The following is a 12,637-nucleotide window of genomic DNA, read 5'->3' as shown; positions in this document are numbered from 1 at the left end:
TAGCACTTTAGTGACATACCATCTTCCCCCCCCCCCCCCCCATGATCACAAGCTACATTTGCTTATTATGTAGCATAAAATTTTGCCCCAAGTCTGTAGGTTCTCTTTGCTCTTTTTTTGGTTTGTTTTTAAAAATCATTTTATTGGGGGCTGGTTCAATTATTAATCACCATCCATTGTGTCGAGCACATTTGTACATTTGTTGCCATCATCATTCTCAAAATATTTTCTTTCCACATGAGCCCTTGTCAGCTCCTTATTTTTCCCCTTTCTCCCCACCCCCCCAACCCCACGAACCCTGGATAATTTATAAATTTTTGCTCTTTTTACTAGGTTTTTTTTCCCATGAACTTATGAATTTAATTTGTAGCTGATCCCATGTCTAAATTATCTTCTTCTGTTTGCGCACTATTTTTCTTAGGTCCTGTTGAGTCAGCTCCAGTTCAGAATAGCTCTCTGTACAAGAGAATGAAAGCCTCTCTAGCCTCTTACCATTCTCACAATGGTTATGCTTGAGCCAATTGTTGTAGCTCTGTGTCAGTCCGTCCTGTTGAATGTTTTCCTCTTTTGTGCTGAGTTCTACTTGACCGGCCTTGATGCCCTCCTCCAGGGTCTGGTCCCTCCTAGTAACCTGTCCAAAGTATGTCAGATGAAGTCTCACCAACCTTGTTTCTGAGGAGCATTCTGGCTGTCCTTCATCCAAGACAGATCTGTTCTTCCTCCCAGCTAACGGCTCAGTGCATAGCCCGCTACGCCACCAGGACTTGGAGGCAGGGCACCTTCAGCATTCTTCTCTGGCTCCACAGTTCAAATGCATCCATTTTTCTTCGGTCTTCTTAATCTGGTGTCCAGCTGTCACATGCTTATGAAGTGATTGAAAATACCGTGCCTTGGATCACTACGACATCCATCCTAGAGCATTCCCTCCCTCCCCCCCACCCCCATGGTTGGATGTTTGTTTCTTGGCTGTTGTTTCCATGAGTGTAGGTTGTGGATCCAAGTCAAATGAAATCCTTGACTGAGTCAGTCTTTTCCTGTTTATCATGATGTTGTATATTGGTCTAGTTGGGAGAGTTGTTGTTTCTTTACAATGATGGTTGTGTTTAGTAGACAACTTCTGTTGAAAATTAAGCCCCTTATTTTTGTTCTCAAGAGCCTGATAGTATTAACTTTGACATTAAGGTCTTTAATCCTTTTAAATTTTTTTTCTTAGATAGCAAACCTCTGGTTTTTTGGGTTGTGTTTTTAGCATTTCATTGTGGTTCGGGTGAAAGTATACAGAGCAAATTAGTGTCCATTCAACAATTTGTACAGCTCTTCTTTGCAGTTACCTTAGTACAATAACAGTCTTCCCTCATCCTCCCTGGGCTCTTTTTTCCATCTTTCCTGCCCCTTCCTGCCTTCTGAACTTTGTCATTGTGTGAATGCTGTCCTTTTGGTCTCGTATGACTGACTGTTCCAGGATCATGTTCCTTGTTCACTTCATAGGCTTGTTTGTTGTTTGGCTGGAAGGCAGTGTCCTGGAGTGGGGTCAAGTCTAGGCGTGAAGGGTGTCTAAGGGCCATAATCTCAAGGGCTTTACTCTCTAGTCTCGATCATCAGACTAGTATAGTATGCAAGGCTGGTCTCTTTTTTTTTTATGATTTTGAATTTTCTTCTACATTTTTCTCCCACTCTGCCCAAGGCTTTCTGTTGTGATCCAGAGCAGAATGGTCAGTAAGTAGTACTAACGGAGAACCACATATTTCTTCTGGTCTCAGGCAAGTGGAGGCTGTAGTTTGTGTAGTCTACTAGCCCTTTGGACTAATTACTTCCTTGACTCTTTGATTTTCTTCACTCATCTTTGCTCCAGATGGGAAGACACCAATACTTGTATTATGGATAACTGCCTGCAAGTTCTGAGATCGTGGTTGCTATTTACCAAAGTAGAATGTAGATCATTGGTTTTATTTTTTTTGGATTTTTTTATGCCTGGTAATGAAGATGTCTCCTAAGATTATGGTCCCGAAACCTTAAGCCTAGTGACTCAGTCCCTCTTGGTTATGTCTAAGAGGTTTACCTAACTCTGCCTCCTGGATTTTCTAATTTATGAAGGGGTACCCCAAAATAACCAGAAAACTTGGTGAACATGGAACAACTTGCTCTGAGTTAGTGTACCCACTAGTGTCACCTTGGAAGGTTCTCTCTGGTCACAGTGAATTTTTTCTCAAAAGCAGTTTTGTTTGAACCTTGATTTTTGTGATGGTCAGTTTAAGAGAACAGCGTGCAGCTGTGATATTCTGCTTTCTGTTTGGGAAAAATACTGTAGAATCTGTTGTGATGTTGAACACAGCTTACAAGAACAGCACTATGGGAAAAACTCAAGTGTACAGTGGTTTTCTCGTTTCAAAAGAGTTGATTGACAACACACCTTGTTCTGGAAGTCAGTCAACTTCTCAAACAGGTGAAAATGTCGCCTCGTAGTTCAGTAGTTCATTTGGATTTCATTCCACCAGGTCAGACTGTTAATCAAGCTTTCTATTTAGAGGTTCTGAAAAGATTGCATAACTGGGACAAAAAAGACCTACTTGTGGACTGGTTTTGCCACTATAGCAATGCCTCTGTTCATGCAGTCATCTCAGTGTGCCAGGTTTTGGCAAAACAAAACAGAACAAAAAAAACCCAGCATGCTTCTCTTGCCCCATGCACCTTACTCACCTGACCTTGCTTCATGCGACTTCTTTCTGTTTCCATAAATGGAGCGGGACATGAGTGGACAGCGATTTGATGATGTAGAAGAAGTGAAGGGAAAAAATGAGGGAGGTGCTGTCGGCCAACCAGATGAATTTGGAAAATGTTTCCAAGAATGGAACTGCAGATTTGACAAATGTATTAAGTGTAATGGAGAGTACTTTGAAGGTGATAAGGTATTTTTTTGTTGTTGTTGTGTGATAAGGTATTTTTTTTTTGAAAATATTTTAATACATAGCTCTAAAAAAAATTCTGGTTTTTTTTGGGGGGGGCAATCCCCTCGTATACTAGGATCTGTAGCAGTACATAGAAAATACACATGTAAAATCTCCTCTGTCAGACCAATAGCTGCTTATGGTTATCCTCCTGTACGCCATCCCTCCCCTTCCGCTTGCCTCTCTCCCTATGTGTCAGCTCAGAAGTTGTTTTCTGTGACTACTGTTATTGTGGAACTGCATATGGAATAATATTTACTGTTGTTGCGTTTTATTCTTTGAGTATCATTGTCTTCAATATTCTTTGCCAACACCATAATTCAAATTCAAACACAACATTTCCTCTCTGGTCTTCTGTATTCTAGTGGGTGTGAAATAGTATCTCACTATGGTTTTGACTTACTGAGCTTTATGCACGTGATGTGCATGTTACACAGTCTCTACAAATTACATAACCCCGCGGCACGCCAGCTCCTGTGAGCACTGTGGGCACGATGTGTGAGTTCTCTGTGAAAAATGCAGTACGTTTCCCGATAACTCAGGATGCTCAGTGTTATATTTTGGTCTTTTTACTGTAGACCAAGATGCACATTAATCACTTGTATTTTCTGAGTAACTTTGGAATATTAGTAAGGAAAACATTGTATTCTTATGTATGTAGATACAGTCTTACAGTACATCAGTATGTATGCTTCTAAGTGGTAAGCTTAGTGTTTTTTATATTTGCTGAATGAAGATATAGCTAGGATAAGTATTCATTATTTTATGGATAAGCAGTTGTGATAATGTCATTTATTGTATAGATCTTAGAAGTGTTAGAAACAGCAAGGAATTAACAAAAAGAAGTACATTCATTTGTGATCCACTTGGCTTATTTTTCAAAGCTTCACTGAAATAAAGCCTTGTAGAAGCACTGCAGAAGAAATTAAAAATTAACCTGTGAAAATAACATCTAGGCCCCAAAGAACTTAGGTGGTGCCCAGCTATGACTAACTACTCTGAGAAGGATCACATTGAAAGGTCCTGGATCAAGTGGGAGAAAAATGTGGAACGAAACTCAACATCATAAAAGAGACCAGGCTTCCTGGTTGAATAGACTGGTTGGACCCCTAAATTATGGCCCTTCAGGTGTGGATCTGAGCTCATCCCTGTGTTAGAATAGTTAGTTTAGTATCACAGGGAAACAACCCTAGAGCTAGGTTCAGAAGGGGAGGGAAGGAGGAGTCATGGAAGCACCGGAGTACTCGGCATGAGTGATGGGCCCTTGAGGGACTGCAGTGAGTGGGCTGAAACAGAAGGCATATGAATTATGGACTGTAAAACTGATGATCTGCTCTGTAAACTTTTACCTAATTCATGAGAAAAGTTGAAATAAATAAAGTGACTTCTAAGTGAGTTTCAGGAAAGCTTACTTACCACCCAGACTTGGATTTTAAGAAGCAGAGAGGGCTTAGCGTTCCTGGGGGAAGTGACTAGTAGTGAGAAAGTGCTGAGAGGCATGTGGCCATGCCACAAGGACCCGGGGGTAGGTGTGAAGATGCTTACAAAGGTCATTCAAAGAGAACAGTGAGACATTATCTGTCTGTTGTATTGTGGTTTGTGTGTTGCTGTGATGCCGAGAACTACGCCACTGGTATTTCAAGTCCACATCGTTGATGGCGGACAAGTTTTATCAAGGACGTGTCGATCTAATTCTGAAACTAGACCAGTGGGAACCCTATGAATAACAGTGAGAAATATATGTGATGCAGTGCCAGAGGAGAAGCCCCTCAGGTTGGAGGGCACTCCAAAGTCACTTCCAGACTCTGCCCCTTGGAAGTGTCATCGGCATTCATGACACAGAAGCAGTAAAGTTTGGCGGATCTTCATTTGCTGATGTGGAATGAGTTAAAATGAGAAGAAACAGCTTAATATTGTGAAAAAGCCTTGTCATTCAAAAAAATGTAATAACATGGAAACAGGAACAATGAGTTAAGGAGAATGTCCGACGGACAGGGCTAATAAAGCAGTAGAAGACTGCATTTTGGGTGTCTAATTTGCAACTCTTTTTCAAAGTAGGGTTTTGTACTGTGTGGGCAAGAACCTCTTTAAACCAAAAACTAAATATGGAAAAATTGATAGATTTAAAGTTATTTCTCTGCTCTTCTTTCCCCAAAGCACAACTATTTACCAGGTTACGTTTGTGTGTTAGCCTGAAAGGGCTTCTGTGGAACCTTAAGAACTGTCTGGAAAAATAGATGGAGAACCTGTAGATTACCCGAGGGTGCACCTGGTGAAGGCCTTCTCCTCAGCACGTGGGGTTCTTTTTGTTTACTTAAAGAAGGAGCATTATATCAAGAGGCATGCTTCTCCTTGTTGGCCGCCATCGAGTCAGTCTCTGCTTCAGTCGGCCGCCGCTCTGCTGAGCTCGCTGCATCTTTCCTTTGCATTGCGGACTCACTCGGTACTCTCCACACCAAGAGGGCGTCTCTCACCACAGCAGTGTTGTCCCGTCAGAATGCTAATGCTCACGCGCATGGACTGCTGTTAGCCGATCAACTGTTCTCATGGTTCAGTCATGAGTTTCATTTAGGTTTCACATTTTTTTAGTCTTCTCTATAATAAGTTTTTATCTTTTGTGCCCCTGAAAATGTTAATTAATGTGGCCAGCCTTTTACATAGAATGCCCCTTTGTGTGGGTTTGTCTGCTGTTTCCTTGTGGGTAGGTACAGGCAACATGTTTTTGCCAGCAGTGTGCCAAAGGTGCTGTGTATCCTGGCAGAGACGCGTGATGCCAGGGGGCCTTGTTACTGCCGACTCAGTGCCTGCCAGGGGTCTCCACCGAGAACCTGCGATGGACGTGCTTAGCTGCTGACCCAGAGATGGGAGGGGAGACCCGCTGGTCATCCAGAGGAGCGAGCTCAGGCAGGCCGCTGCCATAAAAATGGACAACCTGAGAAACCATGCCCTTTATGGTGATCCGTTTACAGGACTGGAAAGTAACTGTTTTTCTTTGTATAGTTCAGAAATACCTTGGGGAAATGCTTTGAGGTTATGTAGACATCCTTGTCACTTGTCAAGTGTTAGTTCACGAGGTTTAGCATCTGTTGCGATTTTTGACTGAATTAGTTATGACTGAGATGGTTGCCAAATGACAGTTTCCTAAGCTCACCGTTTCTTCTGTGTCAGTTGTGATTCTGCTAGAAGGAACGGCGCTTCTTTATTCCCTTTCTGTGTAAAACCTACAGAGCATAGCAAACCCACTGCCCTCGAGTGGCCATTGACTCAGAGTTGCTGAGGCTGTGAGTCTGTACGGAGCAGATGGTTTCTTTGTCTTCCCCAGAACTGCTGCTGCATTCCACCTGCCGGCCTTGGGCTTGGCAGTTCAGGGCACCACCAGGGCTCGGCTACCCATGGACCTATCAGTTGATGTTTATTTTTATATATCTGTTGCTCCTGGATCTGATGATTTTTTTAAAAATTGTGGCATGTATATGTACATGTTTATAATATAAACAAAATATTCACCAATCCAGTAATTTTTACATGTTTTTAAGTCAGTGGCATTAATCATGTTCATCATGTACAACTGTCACCACTGTCCTTTTCCCAGTCCTTCCACCCCCAGTAACTGTGCTCCCTGTGCAGTGAGTCCCGTCACTTCCCCTCCCAACAAACTCAACTGTCATTGAGTCGATTCTGATGCACAGCGACCCTACAGGACAAAATAGAACTACTGTGGGTTTCTGAAGGTTCATTGGAGCAGAAAGTCTCATCTATCTCTCTCAAAGCAACCGGTGGTTTAGAACTGCTGACCTTGTGGTTAGCAGCCCAACTTGTAGCTCACTTTGCCACCAGGGGACCTCTTCCACCCCTGGTCAGCACTTACAGTCCTAGATCTCTCCACAATTGCCTATTTCATATTGAATCTGATGAGTTTTAATAAAATTATAAAGCATTTAAGGACTTTAGAGATTTTCTCATCCTAACCTCATACTTGGGAAAATATTTAAATGTAAATTTATCAGGGGGAGTGTAGGGAAGACTTTATTTTTCAGTTTGATCGGAAGTGTAACTAATATGCTTTTGAAGTCTTTAAAGTATGTATAACATGCAAATAAAAGTCTTAAATATATCTTTTGATTTGTTTTAATTCCATTTGAGGAATTTATCCTGTCAAAATATTTTCTAAGATTATTTAATCACTTTCTTGTAAAAGATTGTAGCTAATTTAAGTAGTTCTCATTAGTGATATGTGTACATACATGAATATACTCAGCCATGCAAAAGAGGGAATAAATTGAGTAATGAAATGAGTCTGAAAATTCTTTAAGATAAATAAGTGTATTTGCTTAAATATGTGTACAATATACACAAATTGACACAGTGATTGCAATAGGGAACACGAGCATGACAATTGTGAGGATGGGGCAGGATCCAGCAGTGTTCTGTCCTATTGTACGTCAAGTCAGAGTCAGAACCAACTTGACAGCCATTAACTCAATGCCAACTCGTAGAACAGAGTAGAACTGCCCCTGTGAGTTTCCAAGACTATAACTCTTTTTTTTAAAATATCTTTTTATTGGGGGCTTGTACAACTCTTATCACAATCCAGACATCCATCCATTCTGTCAAGTACATTTGAACATTTGTTGCCCTCATCATTCTCAAAACATTCTTTTTACTTGAGCCCTTGGTATGTGCGCCTCATTTTCCCCCTTCCCCTTACAAACCCTTGATAATTCATAATTTTTTTTTCATGCCTTACACTGTCTGATGTCTCCCTTCACCCACTTTTCTGTTGTCTGTCCCCCAGGGAGGGGGTTATATGTAGATCATGGTGATCAGTTCCCTTTCTCCACCACCTCCCTTTTACCCTCCTGGTATCCGCTACTCTCATTATTGGTCCTGAGGGGTTATTTATCCTGGATTCCCTGTGTTTCCAGCTGTGATCTGTACCAGAGTACATCCTCTGGTCTAGCCGGATTTGTAAGGTAGCATTGGGATCATGATAGTGGGAGGAAGGAAGCATTAAAGAAATAGAGGAAAGTTGTATGTTTCATCATTGCTACATGCACCCTTACTGGCTCGTCTCCTCCCCAAGACCCTTCTGTAAGGGGATGCCCAGTTACCTACAGATGGGCTTTGGGTCTCCACTCCACACTCCCCCTCATTCAGATTGTAACTCTATGGGAGTAGAACTCCCCAAGGAGCATTTGGTTATATTCCAACCGCTGACCTTGAGGTTATTAGCAGCCCAGTGCATAACCACTGTTCCAGGACACTGTCACCTTGGTTGTCTTTAGTTTGTAGCTTTTGAATTTGAATGAAGTAGAAAATTTAAATGCTCACGCTAGAGATCTAGAATCACTGCATCACTTTATCTAAATGCAATGATTTGAATTAAGCTAAGCTCTCTAAAGTAATCTCTATGTAGATACATGTGTGTTTTTCTGGTGTCTTGGTAGGTAGAGATAGGAAGTTTGTAACATGCTGATAGGCCACGGCGTGTAGCTTTTAGAGAAACCCACGCTTGCCTCCTTCTCTGTTGCCAGCACGCCTACGCCCTAGAACTCCTGTTTGATCAGTTGCATGAAGGCGCGAAGGCTTTGGACGTAGGCTCTGGAAGTGGGATTCTCACTGCGTGTTTTGCACGCATGGTAAGAACTCTGGTTTTCATCTCAGCCCCAGCAGACAGATATTCTAGGATTTGGGATTTGGGTTTTTTTTTTTAATGAGCAGTTTCTAAAGTTTGGTTTGGTTTTTAAATTCTGTTACGAAGAGCAATTGGGATGTGTATCATCTTTTTAAATCTCTTTTTGGTTGCAAGTAACAGCAGTCAACCCACCGCATTGGATTGGCAGGACTGAAAGAGAATGGATCGGGGTGACTTGCTGACAAGTCCAGGAGTACGTCTGGCCTCGGGTGCGGGCGGCTTAAGCTGTTCCCTTACCCGTGATTTCTCATTGCAGAGTAGGACTGTAGATACGGGGCTAGGCTAATGACACGTTAGGAACCAGATTTAGTTGTTGAATTCTTCTCTGTCCTAGGTTGGAGCTAGTGGAAAAGTCATAGGGATTGATCACATTAAGGAGCTCGTGGATGACTCAGTAAATAACGTCAGAAAGGACGACCCAGGACTTTTGTCTTCAGGGAGAGTGCAACTGGTTGGTGAGTTTCAAATAACACATCTCCTCTGCCAGGGGTTTGTGTTTAGGAAACCACATGCAAGCTCAATCTATATTCAAAGCGAATTACTGCATTTAAAAAATTCATTCTCAAGTCCAAAAAAGAAAAGCAAGTGGTTCCACCTGACTGTGAGCCCTGTGACTAGTGTGTAGATTTCAAGTAACACCCACGGTGAGTTCCTCATTGCTTAAATAATATTAAAGTAACAAATGGCCACTGTAAATCATTTATACAGTGCTCAAATGTGTAAGATTTAAAAAGTGGGAAAAAAAATTAAGAAAAAAAAAGTGAAAACATTTTCTCTTTCCCATAGGTTTTTTTTAATACTTAGCCATCTGTAATGCTGTAAGCACATTTTGTATTATGCAAAAGACAAGAGAGTACAAAAAAACATAAATGTAAAGCTTAGCAAACTGCCACGCAAACCCCTGAGATCTGTTAAACACTCTAGAAGCCTGGCTTGTTGTCTCCCGACCATCACGAGCCCGCCCGCCTGTGTCAGCCATCTGACACGTTCATGTTGACGAGCTGACTGTGCCTCCACAGGAAAGTCCATTCTGACCTCTGGAGCTAGAGCAGTAGACCCCGGCAGCAGACATTCTTTGATGAATGACTTCTTTCCTTCAGTGTCATGTCTGTAAGATTCCCCTATCTTTTTCCAAGCAGTTCATCTTTATTCCACTATAAGACTAGTGCTAACGTGTATGAAGTCTATAGATGTTCAGTTGCTTATTGAAAAACCTGCCCGTTCCTCTCTGCAAACCTCCTAGAGAACTGCACCTTAACGTTCACCTTCTCTTTTTCAGTGGGAGATGGGAGGATGGGCTATGCCGCAGAAGCACCCTACGATGCCATCCACGTAGGTGCTGCCGCCCCTGTGGTGCCCCAGGCGGTGAGTCTTACTTTTTGGTGTTTGTATTCTTTACTCAACTCAAACCTTAAAGATTGGGACAGAAACAACTTCTAGATGGTGGGCAAAATACAGCAAACCTTTCCTGGTGGTGCATTTTGGTTAACGTTGGCTGATGCTAATGTGAGTTGTTGCTTCATAACAGGAAGGTGCTGTACTAAACCCTGTCTCCCGCTGGCTGTCCTGCTTCACGTAGTGCTGGAGCCAGCTAAGAGCTAGCACACCAGTGGAGCTGGAAACATCGAGTGCATGACCTGATGTCAGTGTGGCGTGTGATGAAGCACCAGAATAAGCCAGGCTCTGCTCAGTGCGTGGGAGATAGGTAGCAGGGAGCACGGCCACCCACCTGGCCTTTGATAGCTCACACTCTGGAAGCCATGTGCTCTACACGTCAAAAGAAAAGCAATGTTCACACTGCCATTTGGATGGAATAGAAAATACACACTGTAGAACTTCAAGGGTAGAGAGAGAATGTAGGTGAATGGAGTTGGGACTTGAACGGAATCTGAAAGAATAGTAGAAACAATAGAGCTGCCAATGACAGGGACAGGTATTTTACATAAATTCAGTGAATTGTTTAAGTACAGTGTTGATTCTTCATCTTAGACTGATAAGCTGTGGCAGCCTTTGTCATAACCCAGGGTTAAAGGCCCTGAAATCTTCCTTTTCTTTTACATAGTTTTTGATTCGATGCGAGGGCAGGTGGCACAGGACATTACCCAACCTGGAGGGACTGGAGAGAGCATGTTTAGACCAGTTATGAGAAGTTAGAACATTGGGGGATTTGATCTGGCCATCATTCACTAACTGACTGGGTGACCTTTAGACAGTCCCTTATTTTCTCCCATCCTGTTGCTTCTTGTTATTGTTATTTAGGTTAGATTAAACCAGTGGTTTTAAAGCATTTTAATTGAGGTGTTAACATAATGTGGAAAATTGTTCAGGCCATAAAGGAAGAACTCACTGAATTTGTACCTGTTACCCCTTGACCTGCAGCAGCTTTGCTTGCTCTTCTTTTCAATGCTGGCAGCCTGATAAGACTAGGTAGTTGGATTGGGGAAGGGCGTCCAGTGTCTGTAAGGGAGCGAGCTCAGTCCTCGGGTAGCTTGTTGGAAACACCCAGCCAAATACCGGAGACACAGCTCAAAGGACTCACTGGTGGGCATAGGGGCAGAGGTCTGCTGTTTCACATCATATGCCCGGAAATTTAGAAAAACAACCAGAAGAAGACACTTGTCAATATTACTTGGCTAAACATTAAATTGGGAAAAATTAAATAGACTTGCTGGAAGCTAAAACAGTAATGAGGGCATTCTTTCCTGGGCTCTCACTCTCTACAGTAAGGCTTGCTTCTTGCTGTCTTGTGCTGCAGGTCCACAGACAGTATGTCTGGAACACTCTGTGTGTGGAGGGCCTGGCATCGTGCTCTTGGTTCTTCGTGGCTGGGTGTCCTCATTTAAGGGCGGTAGGACTCTAGCCCTCCTTGGCTCCTTATGCGGTTACATGCGGTCCTGAAACTGGGCTGCCTTTGTCTTTGGGTCCATAAGGACCTAGATTCTGCAGTAAAAGGAGAAGCATTCTTGCCAGTTTTCTACACCCCAAACAGGCACCAGAACGTTAGAAAATTTCTGGTTTTCCCTGGATCCTCTGTGTGGTTCAGTTCAAACGTTGTAAGCATTGCAGTTGTGTCAGGGTTACAGAGATGCACATGATGGACAGCAGCCCCCGCCCTCAGGGGAGGCAGCTAGGTAAAGGAGTAAGCAGGAACAAAGTCCATTGCTACTGTTTGCCCACGGTTGTATGTAATGATGGAAAACACTCAGTAACAAAAGTATTCAACTTGGAGGTGTCCGTGTAACTCAGGATGTACCTGGTCTTCTTTCTCTCCGTAGCTACTAGAGCAGCTAAAACCTGGGGGAAGATTGATACTGCCTGTGGGCCCCGCCGGAGGCAACCAAATGCTGGAGCAGTATGACAAGCTGCAGGACGGCAGCGTCACGGTGAAGCCTCTGATGGGGGTGATCTACGTGCCTTTAACAGACAAAGAGAAGCAGTGGTCCAGGTGGAAGTGATTTTCTCTTCTGCTCTCTTCTTCCGCGCACACAAGGTGAAAGGGTGTGGACTTTAAGACCTTAGGCCACAAGAGCTGCCCTTTGGGTTGCCGCCTCGCGCTACCGCATTATAACGTCAGAAACCCACCACATTAAAGGCGTAGAAACATTTGCATGGTCTACCGTCTTTGGTTTAACTCCTATCTTTGGGTAACGGGGGTGAGACTTGGCTAGCCCAAGAGGCACTGGCTCTTTTCCGAGACTTTCAGAAGATACTTTATTCTTGGTCAGCCCCCTGGAGTTCCCATCTCAACAGCTCAGTTGTGCAGAGGCTGTACGGTCACGGAAACAAAGCTTTGGTTTGGGAGAGGAGCCATGATTGCCTGTCCCTCCCCTCTCGCCTGGTCTTGTTCCAAGGAGAAGAAAAGGGAAAGACAAAGGTGCCCACTTTTCCAGTGTTAGGATCCAGAGAGGATGCAGGTTTGCGTATCTGACAGCCTGTTTCCACGCCTCCAGGAGGATGGTGCCTCTCATCAGTCTTCAGAGCAGGACCACCAGCTCTT

At 43.3% G+C, this 12,637-nt stretch overlaps 1 protein-coding gene across 2 annotated transcripts in view; it reads left to right on the top strand.

Moving 5' to 3' along the window:
- Positions 1 to 12,637, top strand: part of PCMT1 (protein-L-isoaspartate (D-aspartate) O-methyltransferase) — a 41,901-nt gene that overhangs the window by 22,214 nt on the left and 7,050 nt on the right. Inside the window, exons 4-7 of one of the 2 annotated variants that reach the window (XM_075554394.1) lie at positions 8,480 to 8,584; positions 8,975 to 9,095; positions 9,920 to 10,005; positions 11,916 to 12,085. In XM_075554394.1, the coding sequence (XP_075410509.1) occupies positions 8,480 to 8,584; positions 8,975 to 9,095; positions 9,920 to 10,005; positions 11,916 to 12,085 (482 nt within the window). Of the gene's footprint in view, positions 1 to 8,479; positions 8,585 to 8,974; positions 9,096 to 9,919; positions 10,006 to 11,915; positions 12,131 to 12,637 lie in introns of both variants that reach the window. The other variant, XM_075554395.1, reaches the window with a different exon arrangement.

Source organism: Tenrec ecaudatus, chromosome 7 (genome assembly GCF_050624435.1).
Source record: "Tenrec ecaudatus isolate mTenEca1 chromosome 7, mTenEca1.hap1, whole genome shotgun sequence".
In the NCBI taxonomy this organism is placed as follows: Eukaryota; Metazoa; Chordata; class Mammalia; order Afrosoricida; family Tenrecidae; genus Tenrec; species Tenrec ecaudatus.
Note: the sequence above shows the minus strand (reverse complement) of the source record. Positions and strands in the feature narration are given on the sequence as shown.